Consider the following 24,817-nt stretch of genomic DNA (forward strand, 5'->3'; position numbering starts at 1 on the left):
AATAGAATCATCTCTGACGCAAACAATTGATGTAAACTTAGTTCCCTGTGTATCATGCAATACATGTTCCATATACGTATACTGTATTACTCTTATTGGATACCGTAGTGTTTAGTCTTACGTTTTGTAGAATCCATTAGTATTGTTAATAAGCAAGACATAATTATATGTCTTGATATTTTGTACTACCTACGAACTTGCCATACAATGTACCTGTTACATTTGTTGTGCAATAAAGTTTGATTGATTTAAAAATCAAACCATGAAACTTTTTCTTTCCTCTTTCCGTCAGGTTGTCCTCCAGCTGTTGGCCACCATGTGACTTGTTTACGTAGAGTGTGGGTCTGCCTGGCAGTCTGAGCTGTTTGTGTGGGGAGGGGAGCTGTCACTAATCGGAAGGGAAATGTTGACATCAGGATGAATCTACTGCGTGTTGTGGGAACCATCTGGAGGGGGGGGGTGTTACATGGAACAGCACTATGATGTCCTGGTGGAACATTACTGCTACAGTCACTGCACTTTAAAAATTCTTAAAGGTCTGAAACAATACCTGCCCCTGAAGTTCCAGTAATGTCGCTAGGGGGCCCAACCCAACCAAACCCAACACCACTTACTTTCTGGCCCAAGAGACATCTACCACTCAAACTTCATGACCATGGCATGTACAGAACACAATATATCAAAACCAGATCTTCCACTGCAGTACTGTAAAAAGCCGCTATATGATGTCCTGGTGGAACACTCACTTGCTTTCCCAAAAACATTATTTAGAAAAACATACTATTGCGTCAGGCTTCGTCAAATTTACCTACAGGTGAAAAATCATGAAAATTCATTCAATCAATTCTTGACTTATCCTGTGAATTCCTATACCAAAAATCTGACAGGCATTTGGTTTTAACTTCCCTTAGTGTCTATCAATCGATCAAGAGACACAATGTTAACCCAACATATCTATTCAAATATATGCCTACTGTTTAATTTTTTCAGTCCAATGTTTGACATTTGAAACCATCCTTGACCAGAAATGACTTTGGGACTGTCTTGGTTACGTGAACTTTCAGGAGTCGTTGTTTAAAAGGACTGTAGTTATAAGTAAAAAATGCATTGTAGCATGTAAATACCAGCCTTTTCTTTAATTTTTATTTTCTTTATTCTGGGTCACCTTTCTCTTAAAGTTTAGAATCTATATTAAAAGAAATTACTTGTTAAAGTAGCCAATGGTAGATCTAAGTCAAACTCTATCAAGGGAAAGCAAACTCCACTTTAAATTCGGGCTGGGTCTGATGCAAGCAAAGTCAAGAACTGAGGATCAGTAAAAGGACAGGAGGTATGTAACAGAGGTTCAAGTTGATCTTGGTTGACTGTAACAATCTCTCAGTCACCAAGAGGGCAAGGGGCACTGAATTGATGTGACAATAGCTCCCGGGGCTTCATTCGGGTTGACAAAAGTTTCCACAAATAACTTTTCCGCAGTATCTGAGTAGAGTTAGGCACAAGAGACAGACAGGGCAATGTTATGATGATTCATAGTATGGCTGTATATAGAATACATACCAAATTCCTTGCCAAGTTTGAAAACTTGTCGACAAGCGCTAGTGCTCCCGGCATTCCATTCATTACACAAGAACATCGGAATGCAGAACGGAAGCTAAGACAAAATGACATGACTTAATCGGAATTTTGGCCTTCGGAATGCCGCTGTGCCTACAATTACACTGAAAACGGTGGCTTCACAAAGTAAGAAATCATAGAGAGACGTGGGAAATGAAGGAACCGGTGTGTGAGTTTTTGACACCCAAGAGTTTATGGACTCACAAAACCACCACCTGTATACCAGTGATACCACTAATTAGTGTCATCCGTACAACACCTTATAGTCAGGCTGCTATAATTGAATATAATGACGTACAAATTGAGCCTGTAACAACTGTCCTTACACTAAATGAGCAACGTAAAGACCTGTTCTCTGTGAAAATTATGGTGGGGGTTGATGCTAATGACTTGAGTGGGAGGTTTGGGTGGAAATATTACCTGTAATTACTCATTAACACCTGTCATTTGTGGTGCAACGTTGTCATTTTTCACATGGAAGTCTCCCTAATTTACTGAGTCACCTCCGAGCTTTACCAAACTTTGCAAGTCACAAAATTGACAAGTGTTGTATTTGTTTACAAGACGATCCACTCACATCAGGCGGTCTGCATGGGGGGTCCCGGCAATGCTTTACGCCATATTCAGAAGAACCCCTACGTATTACGCTAAAATAAGGAAGGCAATTAGGCAAAATCTCTAGCCTCGCTACGAATTACACGCATAGGACGGCTTTCCCTACGAACTACGGGAAATCAAAATAGGCTGCCTACGTCTTACAGAAAAGAGCATGCAGACCCTTGTATCAACTTCTGACTTGTTGCTATCCTTTCTGTAAATGTTTCCCTTCTATCCCTTAGAAACTCAAAGCTATCAAAGGAAAGATGTTTTAGTCAGGATGTTCCTATAGAATATTTTCGGCATCAGAAAGACAGGTTAAGCTTGTGTGGTTGGCTAAAGTCCTGGTTTGAGGCTGGATTCCAGGCTATCACAACTGTGTAATCTGAAACAGATAGCCTGGCACCCGCAAACACCTGTTTCCCATAGCTGGCAGGTGCTGCACACATGTGGCGACGGGGAAACGTCAGCCGAATGATGGACGGGCAAAACACGGCTCTCTTTCCGCCCCTTCGTGCTCTTAGCAGTTTACCGATACAGACGAGACGACAAAGGACGACAACAGAATGTGGCGCCCGGGAATTTCTCTGCTTGGTGTGGGGAAGCAAACAAGGTGTTTACTCTCTGAGGAAATACTGCTGCCCGTTGTTGTTGTTGTAAAGGCTGGGAGTGATTGTTCAGACAAAGCCATGTCCTGTCACATGCCCTATGGCAAACATCTAGATGCCCAGGATTGCAAACAATGTCAAAGCCTTTTCTAGGACAGTTTGCTTTTAATTCAACTCATGACGACGGTGGTATATCACATGCTTTCTGGTATGTGTGTGCGTATGAGAGGGGGTGCACTGTGCACATTACTGTAAATGCATCTTTAAAAGTTTGTGCGGTTTTTATTTCGCGCTAAAGGAAAAACGGAGTGTTTGCGGTGGTTTTAAGTTTGCGGCAGTGCTATAGTCACATACAGTTACATTATTATTGGACAAAATTGGTCGCGGGGGTTTTAAGTTTGTGGTGAAGGAGTTGCCGCGAAAACCGCAAACATAAAACCACCGCAAACATTTCAGAATTGAACTGTAACACACCAATCCAGTCTATGTAGTCCAAGTGGTGTATTTAACACCTTTCAAAATTCTATTGTCCTTTAATGAAAACTATAGATAACTTGCTACTACAGTTGCAACAAAGAGGTTAAGAATATTTGTGACTAAATTAAGACTTTTTTACAGAGGAACAGCAATAATTAGTCTTCGGGCATGAACTTGCAAATAAAGTTTCATTTAAAAGATGCAGTAAGATCAGTAAGGTGTCATTTTAATCTTTCTATCTAGCTCTATCATACAAGACAACTACCATTTCAAATCTGTACATGTATACCTAACTTCTGCAACAGACACTACAGTGTGTCTACAGCTATGACATTCAAAGTGTGTCAACAGCTCCCCCTACCATAGAAAGACAGACTGCAGCAACAGCACAGGCTCAACCACGACGATATGCCATGTACAGTACAGCGTACTTACTCTGAGATTGGTTGTGGATGCTGGTCAATATAGTCAAGACCTTCAAATTGGCTATCAGAGAGGCTGAAGGTGGACACGTCAGGGGAAAGGGAAACAAAGAAGAGTAACGTTATACGTAAGGACATGCAATGGAAAAGGAACATCGAAAAGGTGCCAGTGAGAAAGTGCCATGCAGGGTTACAAAATCCTAAAATCCGAAATTGTGTACGTCAAACAATCTTCTGTGAGAAATGGCAAAAACGTCTGACATGTACATGTGATGTTCATTTCTAGTTTGGAAAAACGAAAAATATTGGCCGAAATGAGGTACCAAAAAGTACACAGTATAACAATAATTGAAGCAAAGAAAAAGTGCATTTACGGACGTGAAAATGTATTGAGTTACTGTAAATCTTCATACTTTTGCAGTGGTTTTAATGTCATATGTTTTTGATTATGCATCATATTCCAATCTATTATTAACTACAGTGTACTGCAGATTTCTTTTGACAGCAAATCAAAAATGCATCCTAACACAAAATAAAACCAGCGAAAAAGTAAACAAGTTTACAGTAGTTTACCTTCAAATGACGATACTCAACACTAATTTGTTTTCCAATCTATTACTACGCAAATTTGATATTCATCCTGCTACAAAATAAAACCAGCGAAAAACTAAACAAGTTTACAGTAGTTTACCTTCAAATGAGATTACCTGGTTGTGTTAAAAGAAACTCCAAATATCCTATGTTCTACCAACCTGATGAAAGTATTTTCGGAACACTACTTAACTTACCAGGCGTAGCCGTCAAATATTTTGTCCCCCGAATCGTCTGGATGGTCGTCTACCGACGGCATGAAGTGGAATGTGACGGAGTTCGTGTCGGAGCTGATCTCGCTGTGTCGTCTGCGCACGCGAACCAGATCGCTGGGGCCGCCGCGTCCCTCACAGCTGGGAGAGCCACCTGTGGCGTTGGAAAAACGTTAGTCAACAAAAATCTATTTTTTCTTCCAACTCTACCAGGTTTTAGAAGTGTGTCGTCTACGCACGCGAACCAGATCGCTGGGGCCGCCGCGTCCCTCACAGCTAGGAGAGCCACCTGTGGCGTTGGAAAAACGTTAGTCAACAAAAATCTATTTTTTCTTCCAACTCTACCAGGTTTTAGAAGTGTGTCGTCTACGCACGCGAACCCGATCGCTGGGGCCGCCGCGTCCCTCACAGCTAGGAGAGCCACCTGTGGCGTTGGAAAAACGTTAGTCAACAAAAATCTATTTTTTCTTCCAACTCTACCAGGTTTTAGAAGTGTGTCGTCTACGCACGCGAACCCGATCGCTGGGGCCGCCGCGTCCCTCACAGCTGGGAGAGCCACCTGTGGCGTTGGAAAAACGTTAGTCAACAAAAATCTATTTTTTCTTCCAACTCTACCAGGTTTTAGAAGTGTGTCGTCTACGCACGCGAACCAGATCGCTGGGGCCGCCGCGTCCCTCACAGCTAGGAGAGCCACCTGTGGCGTTGGAAAAACGTTAGTCAACAAAAATCTATTTTTTCTTCCAACTCTACCAGGTTTTAGAAGTGTGTCGTCTACGCACGCGAACCCGATCGCTGGGGCCGCCGCGTCCCTCACAGCTGGGAGAGCCACCTGTGGCGTTGGAAAAACGTTAGTCAACAAAAATCTATTTTTTCTTCCAACTCTACCAGGTTTTAGAAGTGTGTCGTCTACGCACGCGAACCAGATCGCTGGGGCCGCCGCGTCCCTCACAGCTAGGAGAGCCACCTGTGGCGTTGGAAAAACGTTAGTCAACAAAAATCTATTTTTTCTTCCAACTCTACCAGGTTTTAGAAGTGTGTCGTCTACGCACGCGAACCCGATCGCTGGGGCCGCCGCGTCCCTCACAGCTGGGAGAGCCACCTGTGGCATGGGTAAAACGTTACTCAACAAAAATCTATTTTTTCTTCCAACTCTACCAGGTTTTAGAAGTGTGTCGTCTACGCACGCGAACCAGATCGCTGGGGCCGCCGCGTCCCTCACAGCTGGGAGAGCCACCTGTGGCATGGGTAAAACGTTACTCAACAAAAATCTATTTTTTCTTCCAACTCTACCAGGTTTTAGAAGTGTGTCGTCTACGCACGCGAACCAGATCGCTGGGGCCGCCGCGTCCCTCACAGCTGGGAGAGCCACCTGTGGCGTGGGAAAAACGTTAGTCAGCAAAAATCTATTTTTTCTCCCAACTCTACCAGGTTTTAGAAGTGTTTTGCAATTACTGTAATTCTTGATTTGTTAACTGTAACTTAATTTTAGCTGAGTTAACGGTCACTAGTCAAGAGCTAAAATTTCATCATCCCTAATATTTGATCACTAATATTTGAGACAGTAATGTTTGTTCACACCGTTAAAATCAAGTGCCGTGACTTACTCCATTTTCCCCAACCGCTATATTTTCCTGCTGCTATATTAAAGTGATTTATAGTAATGCTTTTTCCTAGACTGAAAATACCTGTGAATGTAAGTTTCGTGTGACGAAACAGTAGAAAATAATATTGCATGTGAACCCAGTGTAACAGGCCAAATGGGCCCTGTCCATACTGTACCCTGGTGCAGTCTGGTCAGGGGGTATTGTCTGGCCTGTTACAGCAGAAAGTGAAAGTGTTCTCAAGCCAGTTTAGTTCACTGAAGATCTAATCTGACGCTATCTACAGTATTTACAAGTTCATTCTACCAGGAAATTCCCCTTGCTCTTTTCAACAAGTACAATGTACACGCTTTTAATACGCAACTCTTTCCAGTAGCGTGCATGTCAGGTGAGCGACAACAGGCGGGATTCGAACTCCCAACCTCTTGGTCCAGAGGCTTGCTAACCGCTGGACTACGCATGCTACTGAGCAGATGAAACCACAATGTACACGTACCAGGTCTGGGCGACTCGAAATTCGCCTACTTTGCCAGGACAATACCTGAGTGGAACAACCTCTCCGCCCACGTAGTAGACAGCCCCTCACTGGACACCTTCAAGAGCAGGCTGCTGTCGTCACACCCGTAGCCCGGACACTGCAGCTGTGCCTCACCCCGTCTGTGCGATACCCCTAATAGGGGGTTTACAGACTATAGAATAGAATAGAATAGAACTAGAACTCACTGTAGTCCACAATGCCTCCCGACGCGGGCGCTGCCTCGGGCGTGTCCGGTTTCTGTTCGGTGCTGTTGGACTTCTGCTCCGTCTCCGACACAGCGTTGGACAGGATGTTGTTCAGGATGGATTGCTGGGACAGACGAAGTCAGAAGGGCATTGGACAATTTGTAACAGTGGGGTTCAAGCGCCACAAACTGACCAGTCTAACTGGTCCCGACCTTTTAGCCTACGTAGGGGTCAAGGCGTGCAGCCTGTGGGCTGGCTGGGTTCGATCCCTGGTAGCCAGGAGACTGTTCTACTTGCCCCTTAAGCTTGTGTTTCAAACTCAATATTTCTATTACAGGTAAAAATGTAGAAGTAAAGGTAGCCCGATAGCCTTTTTGAGATCGTAGAGGCAGTGTCTAGAGCACTGGATTGGAAGGCGGAGCCCATCCAACTCCTTTTACCTCCCCAACTAAAGAAAGGTAGCAAAGCAATTTGACTGTAACTGCGAGCTTGTAATATGCATGCAGTATACCTGAATGCTAACTGTACTGTACACTTGCTGTTTAAAATACTACTACCGGGTACTAATAAAATATACAAGTTTGAAAAAAGTATTCTAAAGCTCAAAATGACAAACCAGGAAGACGGTGACCATTCCAAAGATAAATAAATCCAACCTGGAAGTCAAACTTAGTCCTGGAGGTAATCCTCTTCAGTAGAGAAGGTTTTTTGTTGAGGCCGATGCGCGAGGTGGTCTGGTTGGCTCGGTTCTGTTGGAACTGTCGGAGGTGGATGTTCCACGTGGCCTCAGAGTCAAAGCCAGGCTCCGCACAGTAACAACGCCAGAGGCACTGTAGGGGCAAAAAGGGAGTTATTGTAAAGCTTTTTGTCATTATTTTCCCAAGTTCAGATATCTTGACAAATCCTTAAATCTAACCCAAATCCACAAAGCATCATTTGTATGTTTAAGACTTGAAAGTGAATTACAGTATGCAGACCATACCTGGATGAGAGTAGCTGCTGCTGGGATCTGCCTGTTGAAATGTTTCTGTCTCTGTTTCTGCTGAACCTTCAGAGCAAAGCCCGACCCCAAGATACCCTACATGGACACATTTCAAACACCCAAATAAGAGTTCCCCAAATATTACAATGGCTGGTATTATCTATAGTATTACTGTAAAGTCTCAGCAACCATAAGACACATTAAAAAAACAAAAGAAAACATTGAATCTAAAGAGATCATTTTACAAATGCAGCATCAGTGATTCCTGAAGTATGACCACAAGGATATCTAAGTGCTCAAGACATTCTTTTAGATGTACCTGACAGAATTATGAGAGTTTGTGTTACATGGCAAGTACTTTTTGGTGCCTTTTGAATCTGTCTTCCTTTATAATTGCTATCACTGACAACAATGTACATTTACAATCTAGTATATCTAATGCTTACGCTTTATTTTCACAGTAAAATATTCTTTAACATGTGGCTTATGATGCTAAAACAACACGTCAAGGTTTCATGCTGTTTCCTAGTGAAACTTTAAAAGGTTTGAAAAAGTATGAATTGTATCTTTCTCTTCCTTTCAGATGAGCAACGCTGCACATCTTAGCATTAACTTGAGAATCAATGACGAAAAGAAAAGTTAGTAAACCCTTACCGCAGGAAGAGCGAAGAACGATATGGCGAACACCGAGAAGCACGACGCAATCAGCTTGCCGATCCATGTGTGTGGGGTCTTGTCTCCGTACCCAATGGTTGTTACTGTAATCTGTTGGAATAGAAAAATCAAAATGTTTGTCTGTCAGTCACTGACGAAAGTTAGTGGATGCTGTCTGAAACGTCTGACTGTTTACAAATTTCATCCAGTTGCTCGAGTAACTATTTTTGGCGTATAATGTATGTTTGTTTGTTTCGCATAAGCAGTAAACTGCCTTTAGTTATAATGAGCAATGTAGTTTTGCACATTAAGTAGAAGTTGCATAAGACCAGACTGTAAGGTTTGATTCACTCACACCGGGAAGGACCCCTACTCAGGGCTCGAAATAGTGGGTGCCAACTGACGCTTTACTAATTTTACAAGTTCTTGAATAAAAAAAAGATAACGGTAAATTAAAATGATTATTATTCACTTGAAAACAGAGTCTGAGGACTGTACCTTGGTACACACAGTTTCAGAGAGTGAATATATATGTACCTGAGAGTCAGATAGAGGTTTTCCTCCCAGTTTCCATCTTGACCACTTGCTAAATTTTTAATCTAAATTATCCGACAACCAAGGATATGAATTAGTTCAGCCCGAAATATTAATACTCTTTGCTGATTACTTGTCCGTATGCATACATGTTGTATGTGAAAATTGTTGGCAACATTTCTCTGTTCATCACAGATGTCTCCTCGGAGCGGAGCTCATCATCTTGAAAACCCATCTTCTTCTTCGATCACCTTCTTACAATTCTAAGTACATGTACGTAAATGCAGAAGAGGATCAGCTATGTTGTGACATCATAAACAAAGCTAGTGGTCATAATAAGCGAACGTTGCCTAGTTACCACCAGTGGTGTATGTATAATGTTGTCATTAAACAACACTAAAGCACATTCCTATGGGAGAAGGTAGCACTTCTGGGGCTTAAAGTTGTGTAAATACAAGTGGAATTAAATTAAGAGACCTCAGTCGAGATAAGACACCTGTCACTTCTCCTTTAAGAGGTTGGGTGTTCAAACCTAAAAATTTCTCTGCTTAGGAATCAAATGAGAAAGAGTTTGGAAGTACACTTCACTAACGATGGACTAGCCTTCTGCTAGTAATAATTTGAAAACCACCGCAGACATTTTTGTCCAATATTGTAGCAGTATGTGACTATAGCGCTGCCGCAAACTTAAAAACGCTGCAAACACTCCATTTTCCCCATAGTGCGAAATAAAAACCAAAATGCATTTACAGAAATACCTGTTTTCATTTATCTATTTGTTTGGATAATCACAAAAGTTAAGGGGAGGGCAAAACAGGTGCTTACGCTTACGTTTTAAAATGCATACACTGTTTGTTCGACATTCAAAAATGTAAGTTAATATCCTAGTTTTCTCTAAGAATTTACAACAACCATTAACACCTTTACAAGAGACTACCACCACCTCAGCTATGTTTACTGACTTCACTTCTGAATTATCTAAACTCTTTCTCTTCCTTTCAAACAATTTCTGGCTGGGCGGCTTTCAAAGGGTCTGATTCGAATGAACGCTTGACAAAATGTGCCTTTCACAGTTTGCAAACTGTGGTGTTCTAGTTAACTGACGGTCTGTGTTTTCTTAACTTCCTCACACAATTAGGAAGATGTTCAGGTGAGTAGTTTTAAAAGGACTGTCCTAGAAGATGGTCCAGTGGAGGGGGATACGGTCATGTGTAGTCTTAATTGTGTTAAGGTGTGGGTGACGCTGTGCTCTGAGGAGGTCTGAGACGTCTGAACGCACTGCTTAGTTCTAAACAAGGGCAGGGCTTGAAATTCATTTTTGGAAATAGGTGCACTGGTGCACCCGACAAAAAAAAAAAATAGGTGCACAGAAAACAATTTGGGTGCACCACATAAAATAAAGTTGAATGTCAGCAAAACAAAATTACCAAGTTTAACGCTCTTAAGAACTACAATCTGTAATTCTATAGCTAACTAGATACATCAAGTAGAATACAACGAAGGGTAATTTTAGCTATTCTGTCTAAAAGTCAAGTAAGTCATGTAAGTTAAGATACTTACATTTCAAGAGTATTTTCTGTATACTAGTGTACAATAGTACCCTTAACTTATAGCCTACAAAAATATGTAGGTGCACCAGTGCACCCACAGTCTAAAATTAGGTTCACAGCACCAATTTTGGGTGCACACTATTTCGAGGCCTGAAGGGTGATGGTTGAGTTGGGGTTAACAAGGGGGTCCAGACTGCAACAGACCCTAAATCCACAGGTGTCTATGCTCGACAAAATGCTCGAGGGGGGCTGTAGAAATGCTCTGGACCATCTGTATCTGTATCTGTATAGCCGGTATAACCGCCCTTCGGCGTAACACACCAGCTTCGCAGGCACGCGGCGCGGCAGCAGCTGGTTATATTACACTGAACGGCCTGTCACACCTAACTTTTGCACATCTGACTGCAATCGTTCTTTGAAGCTATTTAGTGAAGGTGTTCCTACAGCATCTGATGACAACGAGTTCCATTCTACTATGGTTCTCGGGAAATACAAATTTTTGAACACATCAATCCTTGGTTGATAACTCTGGTACTTAAAGGCATGACTATTTCTTGTCCTTTTCTGGGCTGGTATTAGATAATTATCAGTCCGTACATCCACAAGTTTATTAGTCATGAATACAACCATGTGTACAACTGAAGGGATACAGCTGGCATACAGCTACAGATTGAAACTGTACTTAACAAGTTTAAAGTGAACGAAGACTATAGTCATGGTGGATAAAAATTGGTATCTTAAATTCATGGTTTTATTCCTTCCTTGCACTGTGAACTCAAATGTGATACATCATACACCAAAAATTGGGTTCTATGAAATTCTTTGTAATTAGAAGAAACAGAATCTGTGCTAGGGGGGCTGTAGAAATGCTCTGGACCATGTGGACAACTGAAGGGATACAGCTGGCATATAGCTACAGATTGAAACTGTACTTAACAAGTTTAAAGTGAACGAAGACTATAGTCATGGTGGATAAAAATTGGTATCTTAAATTCATGGTTTTATTCCTTCCTGGCACTGTGAACTCAAATGTGATACATCACACACCAAAAATTGTGTTCTATGAATAATGCAAATTTGTGTAATTAGAAGAAACAGAATTACTACAGTTTGTAACATTTGTAATGTGCTTGTCCTTATAGACAGATCTACATGTACTAGGCTAGAACACTGTAACACTGCTACTATACATGTACATGTATGTAAAACAAGGAGGTTAAATTTAAATTTAGGTTAAAAATGTTCCGTATAGTAGCAGCTCCCCCTAGAGTTTGCTACTTGCAACAACATGATGTGTTCAAATAAAGTCAGAAATTACTACTCCAAGATAAGCAAAATCTGCAAAAAAACCTGCAAAGCATAGTATTAGGAAGAAGCTTTGCTTCTGCTTTCTCCATACATTCTGACAGTGGTGGGGAAAGACTAGAATTGAATAAAATAAAATGAAAATATGAAAATGATTAGATATTTCTCAAATGTGAAACTGGGTTGTGGGAAAAGAATTGAATGTTGTTAAAAGTTTAGTTACTAATAGTATAACTGGTAATGTATTTAATGTACTGTCCTGACTCTCATGAAAACTGATATGGTTTCAATTGGTTTATTTGAATATAAATACACTAAATAAAGGTCAAAATTAATTCCATTTTCCATAGAGACTGAACAAGTTATGAATAACAAAGCCCCAATAATTACCAAGTAAACAATGATCCTAAGAGTAAACACGGCATCCTTTTGTCAGGACATTTCTCTTGGTAATTTGGGACTTGGAGTTGATCAATGATAGAAGGTTTTGTGCCTCAATGCTTTTATAGAATATGAAGATTACTAGAATTAACGAGATCATGGAAATTGTGTAATGATTTGGTTTAAAATGGTAGCGATCTTCAGATTTAAATCACTATGATCTTGAAATGCTCTGGGGACAAGACTTTTTTTCTCTAAAATGGTTTCAAATCAAAGAGTCACAAAATGGTCTCTTTTGTGGTAAGAACTTGACATTCGATGACAAAGGGTGTCCTGAATTCCATGTTTGGTAGACAAAAGAAATATCTCAGGAATTTCCCGTCACCAAACTGTCACACAAACAAGTACACAGTGGCAACAAAAGCAGTCTTCAAGCATGGCTATACAATATAACTACATTCTGTACGGCAAGACTACAGTACTGGATACTTGAAATGTGGGAGCAAAATTTCTTCTCAAGTCCAAGAAATATAAATGATGAATAAAGAAATCCATTGTAACGTTAGGTTTCCTTTAGAAAGGGATGACAAGACAAGACATATGATACCCCAAGGCAGTAAAAACTAAATGCGAGCAAGTTACCATTAAAACATGAGGATTCATTTGTAAATTCTCAGTACAGCAAAACTACTGTGAGGAAGCTTTTCTTTCTTCTCAAACCATAGAAAAATAAATGATGAATAAAGAAATCAATTGTAGCTTTCCTTTACAAAGGGATGACAGGACAGTAAAAAACAAATGTTAGCAAGTTTAAATACATGTACCATTCAAACATCTAGCTTCATTTTCAAACTCTGTATAGAAAAATTACATACAATTGCTAGAGACAGATACATAGTACAAAAATGAGGAAGATTTTTCTTCCTTAGAAAAAGGAATGATGAATAAAGAAATCCTTTATAGGTTTCCTTTAGAAAGGAATGACAAGACAAGATAAATAATGTCTTCAGGGCACTAAAAAGACAAATGTTAGCAAGTTTAAATACCATTCAAACATCAGGCTTCATTTTTGAAATTCTGTGCAGCAAAACTACATACAATAGTACTAGACAGATACATAGTACTAAAATGAGGAAGATTTTTCTTCCTTAGAAAAAGGAATGATGAATAAAGAAATCCATTATAGGTTTCCTTTACAAAGGGATGACAAGACAAGATAAATGATGTCCTCAAGGCAGTAAAAAACAAATGAAGTTACCATTCAAACATCAGGCTTCATTTTTGGATAAAGACAAAAGACTTCCCTCTATTGAGATGAGCCAATCCTCCCCGCTGTGTACAGGATTGACAGGATTACCATGTGTAGGAATGCTAATCTTGACTTTTAACACCTTTAACAATGGCTTAATCCCAGGGGGCGGGGTGGTGTCAGGGTGCAAATTTGTTTATGGAGTGAAGAGAAGAGAGTTGTGTTGGGTGTATGGACTCCAGGGGACATGCATGACAGCTTGGAGCCATCGGGATAGAAGCTATAAGTTTTAAAAGGGATGACAAGGAGAATACTGTAAATGCTCGTTCGCATGGTTTTTATTTTGCGCTAAGGCGAAAATGGAGTGTTCGCGGTGGTTTTGAGTTCGTGGCAGTACTATAGTTACATACGGCTACAGTATTGGACAAAAATGTTTGCGGTGGCTCTAAGTTTGCGGTGAAAGGGTCGCCGCAAAAACCACTAACATAAAACCACCACAAACATTTCTGCATTTACAGTAATGTAAATTATGAAAGATTCTCAATCTCAGGCCTCGGAAAAATTTTTCCAGTTACTTGCGCTAACTTACGGTTCTGAAATGATTAGGGTCTGTAGGTAGGCTAGTCTCTTTTTCTTTCTCGCCAAATTGATCCAAAAACAAAGGATATGATTTAACAAGGACCTCGAGCTATCTTGGGACCTCTAAAGAAAGCTCCTTACTACTAAAAGACATGTGAGCTTTCAGAAGGACGATCTTGATGAATGATGACCAAACCCTATTAACTGTCAAATCTAATTAACCAAACACAATAGCCTGAGACAAAGCAAAACTTCAGTTGTCCTCATGTGACCTTCCGAAAGACCTAGGGGGAATGCCTTTGTAACTCTCTATGCTAATGTTGATCTGATAATTATAGATCTGTGGCTTGAACTTTGAAGAATATTTTCTGTCTCAAAGCTCAGAGTCAGAGATAGAGAACGTGTCTAGTGATCATCCATAAGGGTATAGAATCTGATGTAAACCACAAAATTCTGAAGACGCTTTAACTTTGGAGAGGTAGGAACTTTTTGCTCTGTTGAGGAGAAATTTGTACAGCTGCTACAATTGCCTTATGAACAACATTTCTCTGTATACAGAATTGCAGACTTTAGACACTAGACTAGTCTATGGATCATTAGGAATGGCCACAGGTGGAACATGCATGGTTAGGCCTGCTGTCAACCCTGCTTTACAAACTTCCTTTCTATCCCGACCTCTTAAGAACCTGTAAATATACTACTTCCTTCCTCATCTACACTGTACAACAGTTCCACTTGGTTCAGTTCCAAGCTTGGAAACGTAAAAAAATTACTGTAAATATTTAAATGTTCACAGTGGTTATATTTCTGTGGTGACCTCTAGCCTCCACCTTGTGTGTCTATATAACCTCCTTGGTCTGAAATGTCTGACTGTTTCCAAATTTTATCCAGTTGCTTTCCATGAGTTACTGGTTCCTTGAGCAGGTTATCAACTTGTAATTTGGCGTTACAAAAGTTAGCTCCAAAATTCTTTACCTTCTACACAATAACTTAGTATTTTCTTAAACATTTTCAACCTAGGCATCCATAACTATTCTCATTGTATGTACTTGAGTAAATTTTTCTACGAATCTTATACTGCAATTACTCTTGAAACACAATTTCCTCACATTCTACTACATTAGGCCGTGTTCATTTGATTACATGGATGCCCAATTTTCGTTATTTCATAATGAGGGCAACTTCTTTGTTTCGCCAAACTTTATTTGCACACCCGCATCAGTTTTGGGGTTCCGAGAGGATGTCATCTATATAATTAAATAAACACAGCCTTATATATATTAAAAAATACTTGAAAAATACAAACCAAGAAATATGCTTGGTTTAGCCCCAATGAAACAATGTAAAGTGATCTGTGACATCTGTTCCTAGAAATGGTGTTCCCTACACTTGTGTTTCCACAACAGTGCCGCTTTCAAGGGAGAACAACTGTTACAACAAACCTGTCTTCTCAACTGTCAATCAAACTAAACAATACAGCTTCTCGGCCCTTGGCTCCTCCCCTTTTGTGGGTGGAGCCAAGACAGACATACACCTCCCACTTTGGATGAAGGGACAACCAAAACTAAGGTCTAGTTTTGGTAGGTACGATTCTGTATTTTAAAAAAAATGTCCCTTGACTTTGATAACGAGATCAGCAAAGAACAAGCATCTTCAAAAATCTGTCCATCCTATAAGTGAGAATCCGTACCGTGCTTTGCAAATGATAAATGTACAGTATAAGGTGATTGAAAAATCTACATTGTGACAATTTGGAAGCTTTGCATTGTAATATTACAGTGTTTTTAAGTAGGCACAATGAAGGTGGCATGTCAGGGGATTCGAACCCAGGACCTCTGGGTTTTAGGCCAAACACCCTAACCATTACACCATCAAGACACCAAAGAAATGGTAGGAGATTGATTCACATGAAAAGGTTTACAACTTTTGCTTTTGTACAAAACTTTACAGCTGACATCCCCGTGAACTCTTTCGTGTTTGTTCAACATGGTTAACCTTTGCATGAAGAAATCTCTTGTCATGCCAGACAGACTTGAAGAAGAGTTGTATAATCTACTCTCTATGTACAAAACAGCCAGTGTTGTGGTACAGCCTGCTGAACCAGGCCATGCTAACACTAAGGTAACTGTAAGGGATAGAAATTTGAAAATTTGGGCATTGTTTAATTTGTTACTTGTAGATGTGCAATTAGACTAAACATTTTAGTTATTGTATGGGTATTTAAGTTTAAAGACAGACTGAGAAAAATTAAGGTTTTACTTACGATTTTACTATCATAAAACCTCCATGGAAAAACTAACTACAACAAGATGATAATTACTGAATCTCAATCCTTATCATCTAGGGATCTAAACTGGTACCAAGTACTGCGAAAATCATTTAGATACAGGTCTAAATGCTGGAACATCATTCCAGCATTATTCTTTTTTCAAATCCAAGATCCAAAAAAATGGTGTGGCTTTAATATAAAACACCATGCTCTAGATAGCACCAAACTTTCATTTCATTCCATTTCAAGCCTTTTGCGCTGATTTATTTCCCAGCAAGTCTTCAATCTGTTTTCTACATCATGCCCAGCTCACACACACATATAACACTGATTGACATGACAAAACACTTGTTCCTCCTGTCCCTGGTGTGATTCATGGGAAATAAACTACTGTCCCTCACCCAGAGGGAATTCTCATCAAGCCCTGTAACAACCTTTCACTGAACCAAGACCCAGCTGCTCCCCTCACTCATCAGGCAGCCCTGCTGGCAGCTCTGGGGACATGATTGACAGACCCTATATGGGGGTGCTGCTGTGCTACCAGTCACTGATTGGTCACGCTGATTACCCCAGCTCCTGGGAAAGTGGATGATGTATGGTTGAAGACTGCCAAATATGGTTAGGAGGAAACATTGATGGATGCCTCGAAACTGTTACAGGGGAGAGAGCAATTTGGGAATATGTTTTCCGGAAGGACAACAGATAAGAAAAGGTTCTGCTATTAAATTGAAGAAAAAGCATTGGAAATTCAATGAAGCATTTTGAGGCACTTCTCTCAAAAAGGGTGAAGTTGTAATTCTTACAGTAACAACATAAGGGTACACCTACATACAAATAAAGAATTATCACCCAAAAGGATTTCAAACATTTGTTCTTTTCTTTTCTTATCATAAAACTATGACAATTGTAATGCTAGAGAGGAACTCATCACTTCAGTAGAGGTATCCTCACTAGATAGTAGCTTTAAACAATACTTACAGATAGATAAGGTCAGGTGTGAAGCTGGTGTGTTATGCCAAAAGGCGGTTATACCGGCTCTATAGAATACAGATAGACAACAATTCAACTTCTTGGCTCTCGTAACTGTATCAGTGGCATATTGGACTTCAGAACATTTATGGAACAGTTTAGATTTGACGGAAAAAAATAATGCGTACATACATGTACTGCTATCTTGAGAAAAAAGAATGACAAATCCACTTCTACAGTTGCACTTACCATACACATACTACAGAGGGGCCATAGGATTGCGATATTATAATTTTATAGTACAAAAATGTAATAAATGTCTAGTCTTCAGATCAGTCTCATATCTTTATAAGCAATTATTGTGTTCACAACTTTTCTTGCTTCTAGACCTCTCTGCTGGAGATATTTGAGTCGGTTGCTATCAGTGTTGGGATGGACAAAAATTTCACCATGTTTGTAAAAAAAAATATGACATGAAATTGATGAAAATGTATTTTCATAAGCTTAGAATGACATATTTAACAACAAAAATTAACAACATGGGCTTGCAAACAATGAGTGGCACGGAAAAAAAATTCAAAGCTGGGCTGGAGACAGCCCTGGTTGACACACTGCATGACTCTACACCTGTGTTGTACATCCCCTCATATTGACAGAGACACCTGTACTCTGCCCCTGTCCCCAGTGACTGGGAAACCCCAGCCTGTGCAGGGTGGTCATGTGACACCTGACCACTCAGGGACCAATTTACTCATCCTGCTGCAACTATGAACAGCTGGACTCAACGTTTCCTATTAGAACTACCAAAAGATGATGCAGGGCTAGAAATTCAGTTTTGGGAATAGGTGCACTGGTGCACCTAACCTTTAAATTTAGGTGCACAGAAAGAATTTTGGGTGCACGACATAAAATAAAGTAGAATATGAGACAAAACATAATTACAAAGTTTAACATTATTGCTTCTCTTAAAAACTTCAATCTGCAATTCTATAGCTAACTTCAAACTTTCAAACAAGTAAAACATCAATTAAAGTACAACAATGGTTTTGTTGCTTTTTCCGATACTTAGATTTCAAGAACATTCTGTATACTAGTATACAATAGTACTTTCACCCTATAGTGTACAAAAAAATTGAGGTGCACTGGTGCACCCACTGTCAAAAATTAGGTGCGCAGCACCGTATTTCAAACCCTGTAATGATAAAATACACAGGCAAGGTCGTAATTAAGAATAGATATTAAATGTGCATCAAACACTGATTTTGGAAGAACAACTGTCAACTGTACAAAAACAAAATACAATGGAGAAATTTTCCCATCCACAGTACAGGGAGAAACTTCCAGCAGACACAGTTACAGTAGTGGCTGATTAGGAAGTGATCCAATTCTGATCAATCGAGTTGACAGACAACACATGGTGTACCCATGGTGTACTTGGCAGGGACACAGGGGCTCAAAAGGCTACCTTTTGTAACAGCAAGTCAGAAACATGTTAAACTTTAACTTCTTTCCCACAGATACCACATTAAGGCAAGTGACATTATTACAACAGACTGTGATGACAGGAAAAACATTGCACTTTGAATCACACCTGACATTTGACCTAAAGAGGTCTGTGTGTGCATGTGTGTGTGTGTGTGTGTGTGTGTGTGTGTGTGCGCATGCGCGTGTGTGTGTATCAATAGCACTCTAAATTCAAGAGGGACAGTTTACATATTATGCTAAACTCGTGAAGCCTTGCTACGTTCTAAATTGGTAAAGTTCTCTAAATTTGTAAGTTTCCCAATGCATTATGCAAGACTCAAACACCTAGCGGTTGAAATCTGCATTGAAGCTAATGATCTTATGATGCTTGGAGTGACAAGAGCGTCTTCTATAAAAGTAAACGTATGAACGATAAGTACCACCTCCCTGCCATTGGAACCTTCAGGGCGTCTGTATAAGCCTCAATGATAACAATACTGTAGGCCTGCCTAGATTCTCAGCCAAGAAGTTTCATTACACTTACTAATAATTTTAAGGTAAATTCCTGGTAACTACTACATATTACATGATGTAAGTACTAGAAATAAAAATGAATGTGCTTCACGCATAATGCACTATAATTATGCCAAAAATAGTTACTAAAGCAACTGGATAAAATTTCGAAACAGTCAGACGTTTCAGACAGCATCCGCTATCTTTCGTCAGTGACTGTTGACTGTTTCGAAATTTTATCCAGTTGCTTGAGTAACTATTTTTGGTGTATCTTACTACATGTACCTGTGTAACAGTGGGGGTTCAAGCGCCTCCAACTGACCAGGCTAACTGGTCGCGACCTTTTAGCATAGTGGTTAAGGCGTGCGTGCCTGTGATCTGGCCTCCGGTTTCGGTGTGAGTTCGAATCTCGGTTGGGATCACTTCTGTTTCTACTCGCTCCTTTGATTTGTTTCACCTGGATGTCTAACCTTCATCAATGCACTATAATTTTGCTCTACATTACTTTTGAGCTGTACGGCTACGAATTAAAACTACTGATTATTCTCTACTGGAATGACCATGCTCTGCCCTCCCCATAGGCAGAGAGTCAAAAGTCAAAAGTGTTTTGGTACTTGCGAAATGTCTTTGCTAATTATGTACGATAGTCTTCTGACAATTTTGTGGCACAGCATTTCCTAAGAGACTGATTACCTGTAAACATGATTTCCCTCCCTTTCTGTTGTAATTAGGGGTGGATACCGGTTCGGCTTAATAAGGTCCAAGTCCAAGTTTAGGTCCAGATATTAAGGTTCAGGTCCGGACCTGAACCTGGACCTGTGCGGTTGATGTTTTGTTTTAATAGACCAATACTAAGCATAGAGAATTAATACTGACACGCACGACTATAAAAGTTTCTTGGTGAGAAGACTTTCAAGACAAACCAGTGTTTGAGATTTGAATGTTACACTTATTTTAAATGCCTTTTTTGTCAGAGGGGAGACTCAAAACACTTTTATCAAACAAAATAGAAACATATATTTGTACTTTGTTCAGTTTTTTTGGACTCAGGTTTTTGGCTTTCAGTTTTTTTGGACTCTTGGATGTTAAAAAAGGTTGAATCAGGTCCAGCGAACCGGTATCCACCCCTAGTTGTAATTGATAGCAGGGTTCCTGGTGACAGGTTGGAATCCCCTGGTGGAAACTGGCTGGTAATTAGCAGGACTTACAGCTCTGATCCCCTGATCTCCTCTCTATAGGTGATGTATTTACCAATTAAACACTGATCCTTATCAACACCACCTGTTACAACTTATTTCACTACTGTCATCGACTCCTCAGGGTCACAACAACATGAAATCTTTTTCACCTGAAAGATGTACAGTAGATGGCAAAGGTACATGTAGTCCCATTGCCTTTTCTGAGGCTATGGCTAGCTACTTGAAAAAAGCATCTTCCTTCACCTCAATTAAGGATGACTGCTTTATTTTTTTTTTGTGGGTTGTTATCCACTGTGTCAAGGGCACGGTATTGATGGTATTGGCAAAAGTAAAAGAACAACCATTGAACAGTAAATCTAAAATGTGACTTACCTGGTCCTGTGCAATGTTTACATGTGTACTGTATGTGAATAAATATATCTCAGTGGGTACCTAAAGCATGTGTCACTTGTGGTCAATTAACCGGCCTTTTCTCTATATACTACAGCTGCCCCTGTCCGTAGTGGGCACTTTTCGCCAGTCCCTTGAGTGACCGCTATAGACATGTTTGACTGTTTTCGACGAGTGGGCCAGACATCAGTGTGGTATAGGTACTGTAGTATAACACTAAGGTGCTAAGGTAAGGTAAGTATTAACCTGTTTAGGATTAGGATATTTAAGAAGTGGGACGACATATCAAACTCTCCTTTAAAAAAAACCTGCTCAAAAACACTAAAACTTCAAAGAAATACCGAAAATGTGAAAGGAAATTATGTAGCTTAGTCATTTAGTAATTGTGCACTAGAAAATGCAGCCACTTTCTGTCATGAAAAACACTTCAAATTCCTGACGACAAGATGATGAATATTATAAGTTAATCCCATCCAAGCTGCATAAAGAAATTTTCTCCAACAAATAACCACATTCTCTGGCCTGCCATAATAACACTTACAGTTGTATAAGCCTGGGTCTGACATCACCATAGTAAAGTTATGTACAGGTGCAGTTATAATGTATGAATGAATGAATGAAAGACCTTTATTGTACTACATCTGATGACTAATACTGCTACATGTAGGTACAGGTTCAATTTCTTCTCGCTTCTTAAGAGAGTTGTAGATGTATGAACATATGGAGCCATTGATACATGGTTTGTCTAGTTACATTGGAAATACAGATTTTTCTGTGCTATAACTATAGCAGCCCGTTTACGACTAAGGATATTTGTTGTTCTCAAGAGATGGGACAATATGTCAAACTCTCCTTTAAAAAAACAACTTCTCAAGCAGACTAAGACTTCAAAGAAATACTGAAAATGCGAAATGAAATGATCTAGCTTTTTCATCAAGGTCAGACAGCAATTATGTGCTAAAAAATGCAATCACTAAAATCTGATGGGACGGGATTTTTAGCGAATGCCGACAAACGCCCACTCTTCAGTGTGGGCGTTTGTCGACATTCGCTAAAAAGCCGGTGCGAAATTTGACGACAGAATGATGAATATCTTAAGATTAATCTCACCCAAGCTGCATAACAAAATTTTCTCCCACAAATGACAACATTCTCTTGCGTGCCAGAATACTTACGTCATGTGGGGCAGACATCGCTGTGCTACTGCAGTATCAGCTTCGGTGTTGAGGATATTTGTTGGTCTTTAGAGATTTGACATGTCAGATCAGTCATTCTATCATTGCGCAAGTATTGTGAAACAAATTTAGGACGGAAGTAAGTTGGTTTTGTCGTACTACCTACTATCGAACGGATCCTTTGAGAATCTGTTGTTTTCGCTATCATGGCGGTAAGGTGGATGGTGAAGTTCTATCTAGTGTTGGTTGTACGTCTGGTAGTGCCGTGTGTAGAGGCAGGGGACTGGCAACGCTGTCAGAAGGTATCGCCGGTGAGATGCAGTGTTGGCGACAGTCGTATTCGTGGATCAAGGTACCGGTATGATACTGGCGGGTACGATTCGTGGTCAAGCAAAGTACATTTCGATCGTGCGTCTTACGAAGGACCTTTTAGCAGAATCATTTTGTCCCCAGCTTTTTTGTCTTGCTACAACTGTACAGGCAACAGAAGTGTGCCGAGTAGCTCTGTCACAGGGGAAGTTCAGAGTGTCACACTGAGTCCCTCCCAGCAAGATGTCACTGATCTTGTGATAGTTGATCACAACGTTGGCACCCTGAGTACAGGTGATGCTGCCGCTCTCTCAGAGATGCCGTGTGGTACATACTGTAGCGTGTGGCTCGTTAACTGTAACATAACGACCATAGAGGTAGGCGCGCTTGATAAGCTACCACAGGTGAAGAAACTGGTCATCTGGCAGAGCAACCTTCAGACCCTGAGAAGCGGCACCTTTAAGGGGATGGAATACCTCAAGGAACTGTTGCTGTTAGGTAACAACTTAACCTGTCTGGAGGTAAGATTACAGCTTGCAAATAATTGTGTGCGTGTAAGGAGAAAAACTATTTATAGTACTTATGAACACGGTGGTCTTAAACTGAGAAATTTGCGGTCTGTCCATCTCACATTAAAGGCCTCATGGATGCCTAAATTATATTTGAACAAGGGATGGTTTTGTTCTAAATTGTTATTTATGTCTAATCCTTTGTTTAGATCAAGTCTGTTTCCCTTTGCGCAGCTTGACATTCGGGATTTTGATTGTTTTATGGGAAAGCCGGCACCCATAAGCTCTTTTTTTATACACGTTATACAGGCTTGGTTACGTTTCCAGCTCCGGCCTCCTGAGGGGGTTGACGAAATTAAGCAACAACTTTTGTGTTTGAACCTACATATACGTATTGGCAAAAAACCTTTCTTTTCGACGGCTTTTGATACGAGGGGAGTACGATTTCTTAATGATATTTTGGATTCAGAAAACAGCTTTCTCTCTTATGTAACCTTGATCTCAAAATTTGGTAATGTCTGTTCAGAGTTTCAATATAGACAATTAATTTCTGCGATACCAGGCTATTGGAAATCGTCTTTAAGGCAGGTGTCCACTGATCTACGTGTTTGTTCACCGATTTGTAGGGATAGGACTTGGATTCAGAAAAAAAATATTAATAAAAATATGTATATCTTTTTCATGAAAGAAGCAAATTTGTGTGAATCCTCCTATAAAATACAACATTCTTGGGAAGAATACTTCAACATGCCCATACCTGAGCCTGCATACCTTGGAAACAAGTCTACAGCTTACCTTACAAACTCTCTATAGATACTCACACTAGAATGTTTCAATATAAGATACTTTTTAAATTTCTAACAGTTGATAAAACACTTTTTACTTGGGGCCTGGTTAATTCTCCTACGTGTAGTCTTTGTAATGAGGAAGAAGAGACAGTCATACTGTACACCTGTTATGGGATTGTAGAATAGTTGCATGTTTCTGGTCCGAGGTGGATGGCTGGTTCTTTAACCTTACAAATACTCACTTGCATATTAATGCCTTTAATATAGTCTTTGGTGATTTAAGTGATCGTTGCCCAGTTCTGTCAAACTTATTTATTCTTTTAGGTAAAATTTATATTCTCAAATATCGTGAAAAGACCTTACGTTTATCTGGTTTTCTCATGTTCAAAAACTAGAATACATTATTGCCAAACGACTTGATAAGTTTCAAAAACATCTGGGAAAGTGGGGAAAACTGTATACTGTCCTTTCTACGTAAATCTTTCGTGTCATTATGTTTTGATTACCAAGATGTAGAGGTTCTCATTTACTATGTGTGATCATATATTATTGTTTCCGGGTTTTATGTATCAGTTTTGTGTTTTTTCATGTGTTTCATTCATTTTGTATATGTGCCATGTTTTCTTATTATTTCTGTTATTTTGAAAACTAATAAAAAGAATGAAAAAAAAAATAATTGTGTGAAAGATGTTATAAAGTATTGCTACATATGATGTATTGATTTATTATCTGAAATGAATAAGAATAAGTCACTCTGCATTTCCAATATGAATATAATGTATGTACAGCTATATTGAGGGGTTTATGATGTAGGACATTTACCATTCGCGAAATTCTTGTCTGTCTGGCAAGGTTTGATTATTTCTTTTAAAATGGTTGTCGCAAATGTCTAAAAGCACCACATTTATATCATAGGCTGGTGCCTTTGACGGGTTGCCCGGGCTCCTGTACCTCCATATAGTGGACAACCAGATCCTGACGATGTCACCCGACATGCTGTGTGGACTACAGCTGGACTGGCTGGACGTAAGTGTGAATTCTATCTCGTACATAGCGCCTGGGGTCCTGCAGGGAATGCGGTCTGTACAGCATATCTATATCGTTGAGAACAAGTTGCAGTCAGTAGGCGTGGGCATGTTCGCTGAGCTCGTAC

General features: G+C 39.9%; 1 protein-coding gene across 1 annotated transcript in view; it reads right to left on the reverse strand.

The window, feature by feature from the left end:
- The window catches only part of LOC136422221 (potassium voltage-gated channel subfamily KQT member 1-like), a 118,217-nt gene that overhangs the window by 35,861 nt on the left and 57,539 nt on the right, over nt 1-24,817 (reverse strand). The window contains exons 7-15 of the mRNA XM_066409867.1: nt 8,482-8,592; nt 7,828-7,923; nt 7,502-7,675; nt 6,846-6,969; nt 5,812-5,890; nt 5,577-5,607; nt 5,137-5,215; nt 4,507-4,675; nt 3,732-3,794 (exon numbers count right to left, since the gene is read on the reverse strand). Coding sequence (XP_066265964.1) covers nt 3,732-3,794; nt 4,507-4,675; nt 5,137-5,215; nt 5,577-5,607; nt 5,812-5,890; nt 6,846-6,969; nt 7,502-7,675; nt 7,828-7,923; nt 8,482-8,592 — 926 coding nt within the window. The remainder of the gene's footprint in view (nt 1-3,731; nt 3,795-4,506; nt 4,676-5,136; nt 5,216-5,576; nt 5,608-5,811; nt 5,891-6,845; nt 6,970-7,501; nt 7,676-7,827; nt 7,924-8,481; nt 8,593-24,817) is intronic.

The sequence above is a fragment of the Branchiostoma lanceolatum genome, chromosome 16, assembly GCF_035083965.1.
Source record: "Branchiostoma lanceolatum isolate klBraLanc5 chromosome 16, klBraLanc5.hap2, whole genome shotgun sequence".
NCBI classification, from domain to species: domain Eukaryota; kingdom Metazoa; phylum Chordata; class Leptocardii; order Amphioxiformes; family Branchiostomatidae; genus Branchiostoma; species Branchiostoma lanceolatum.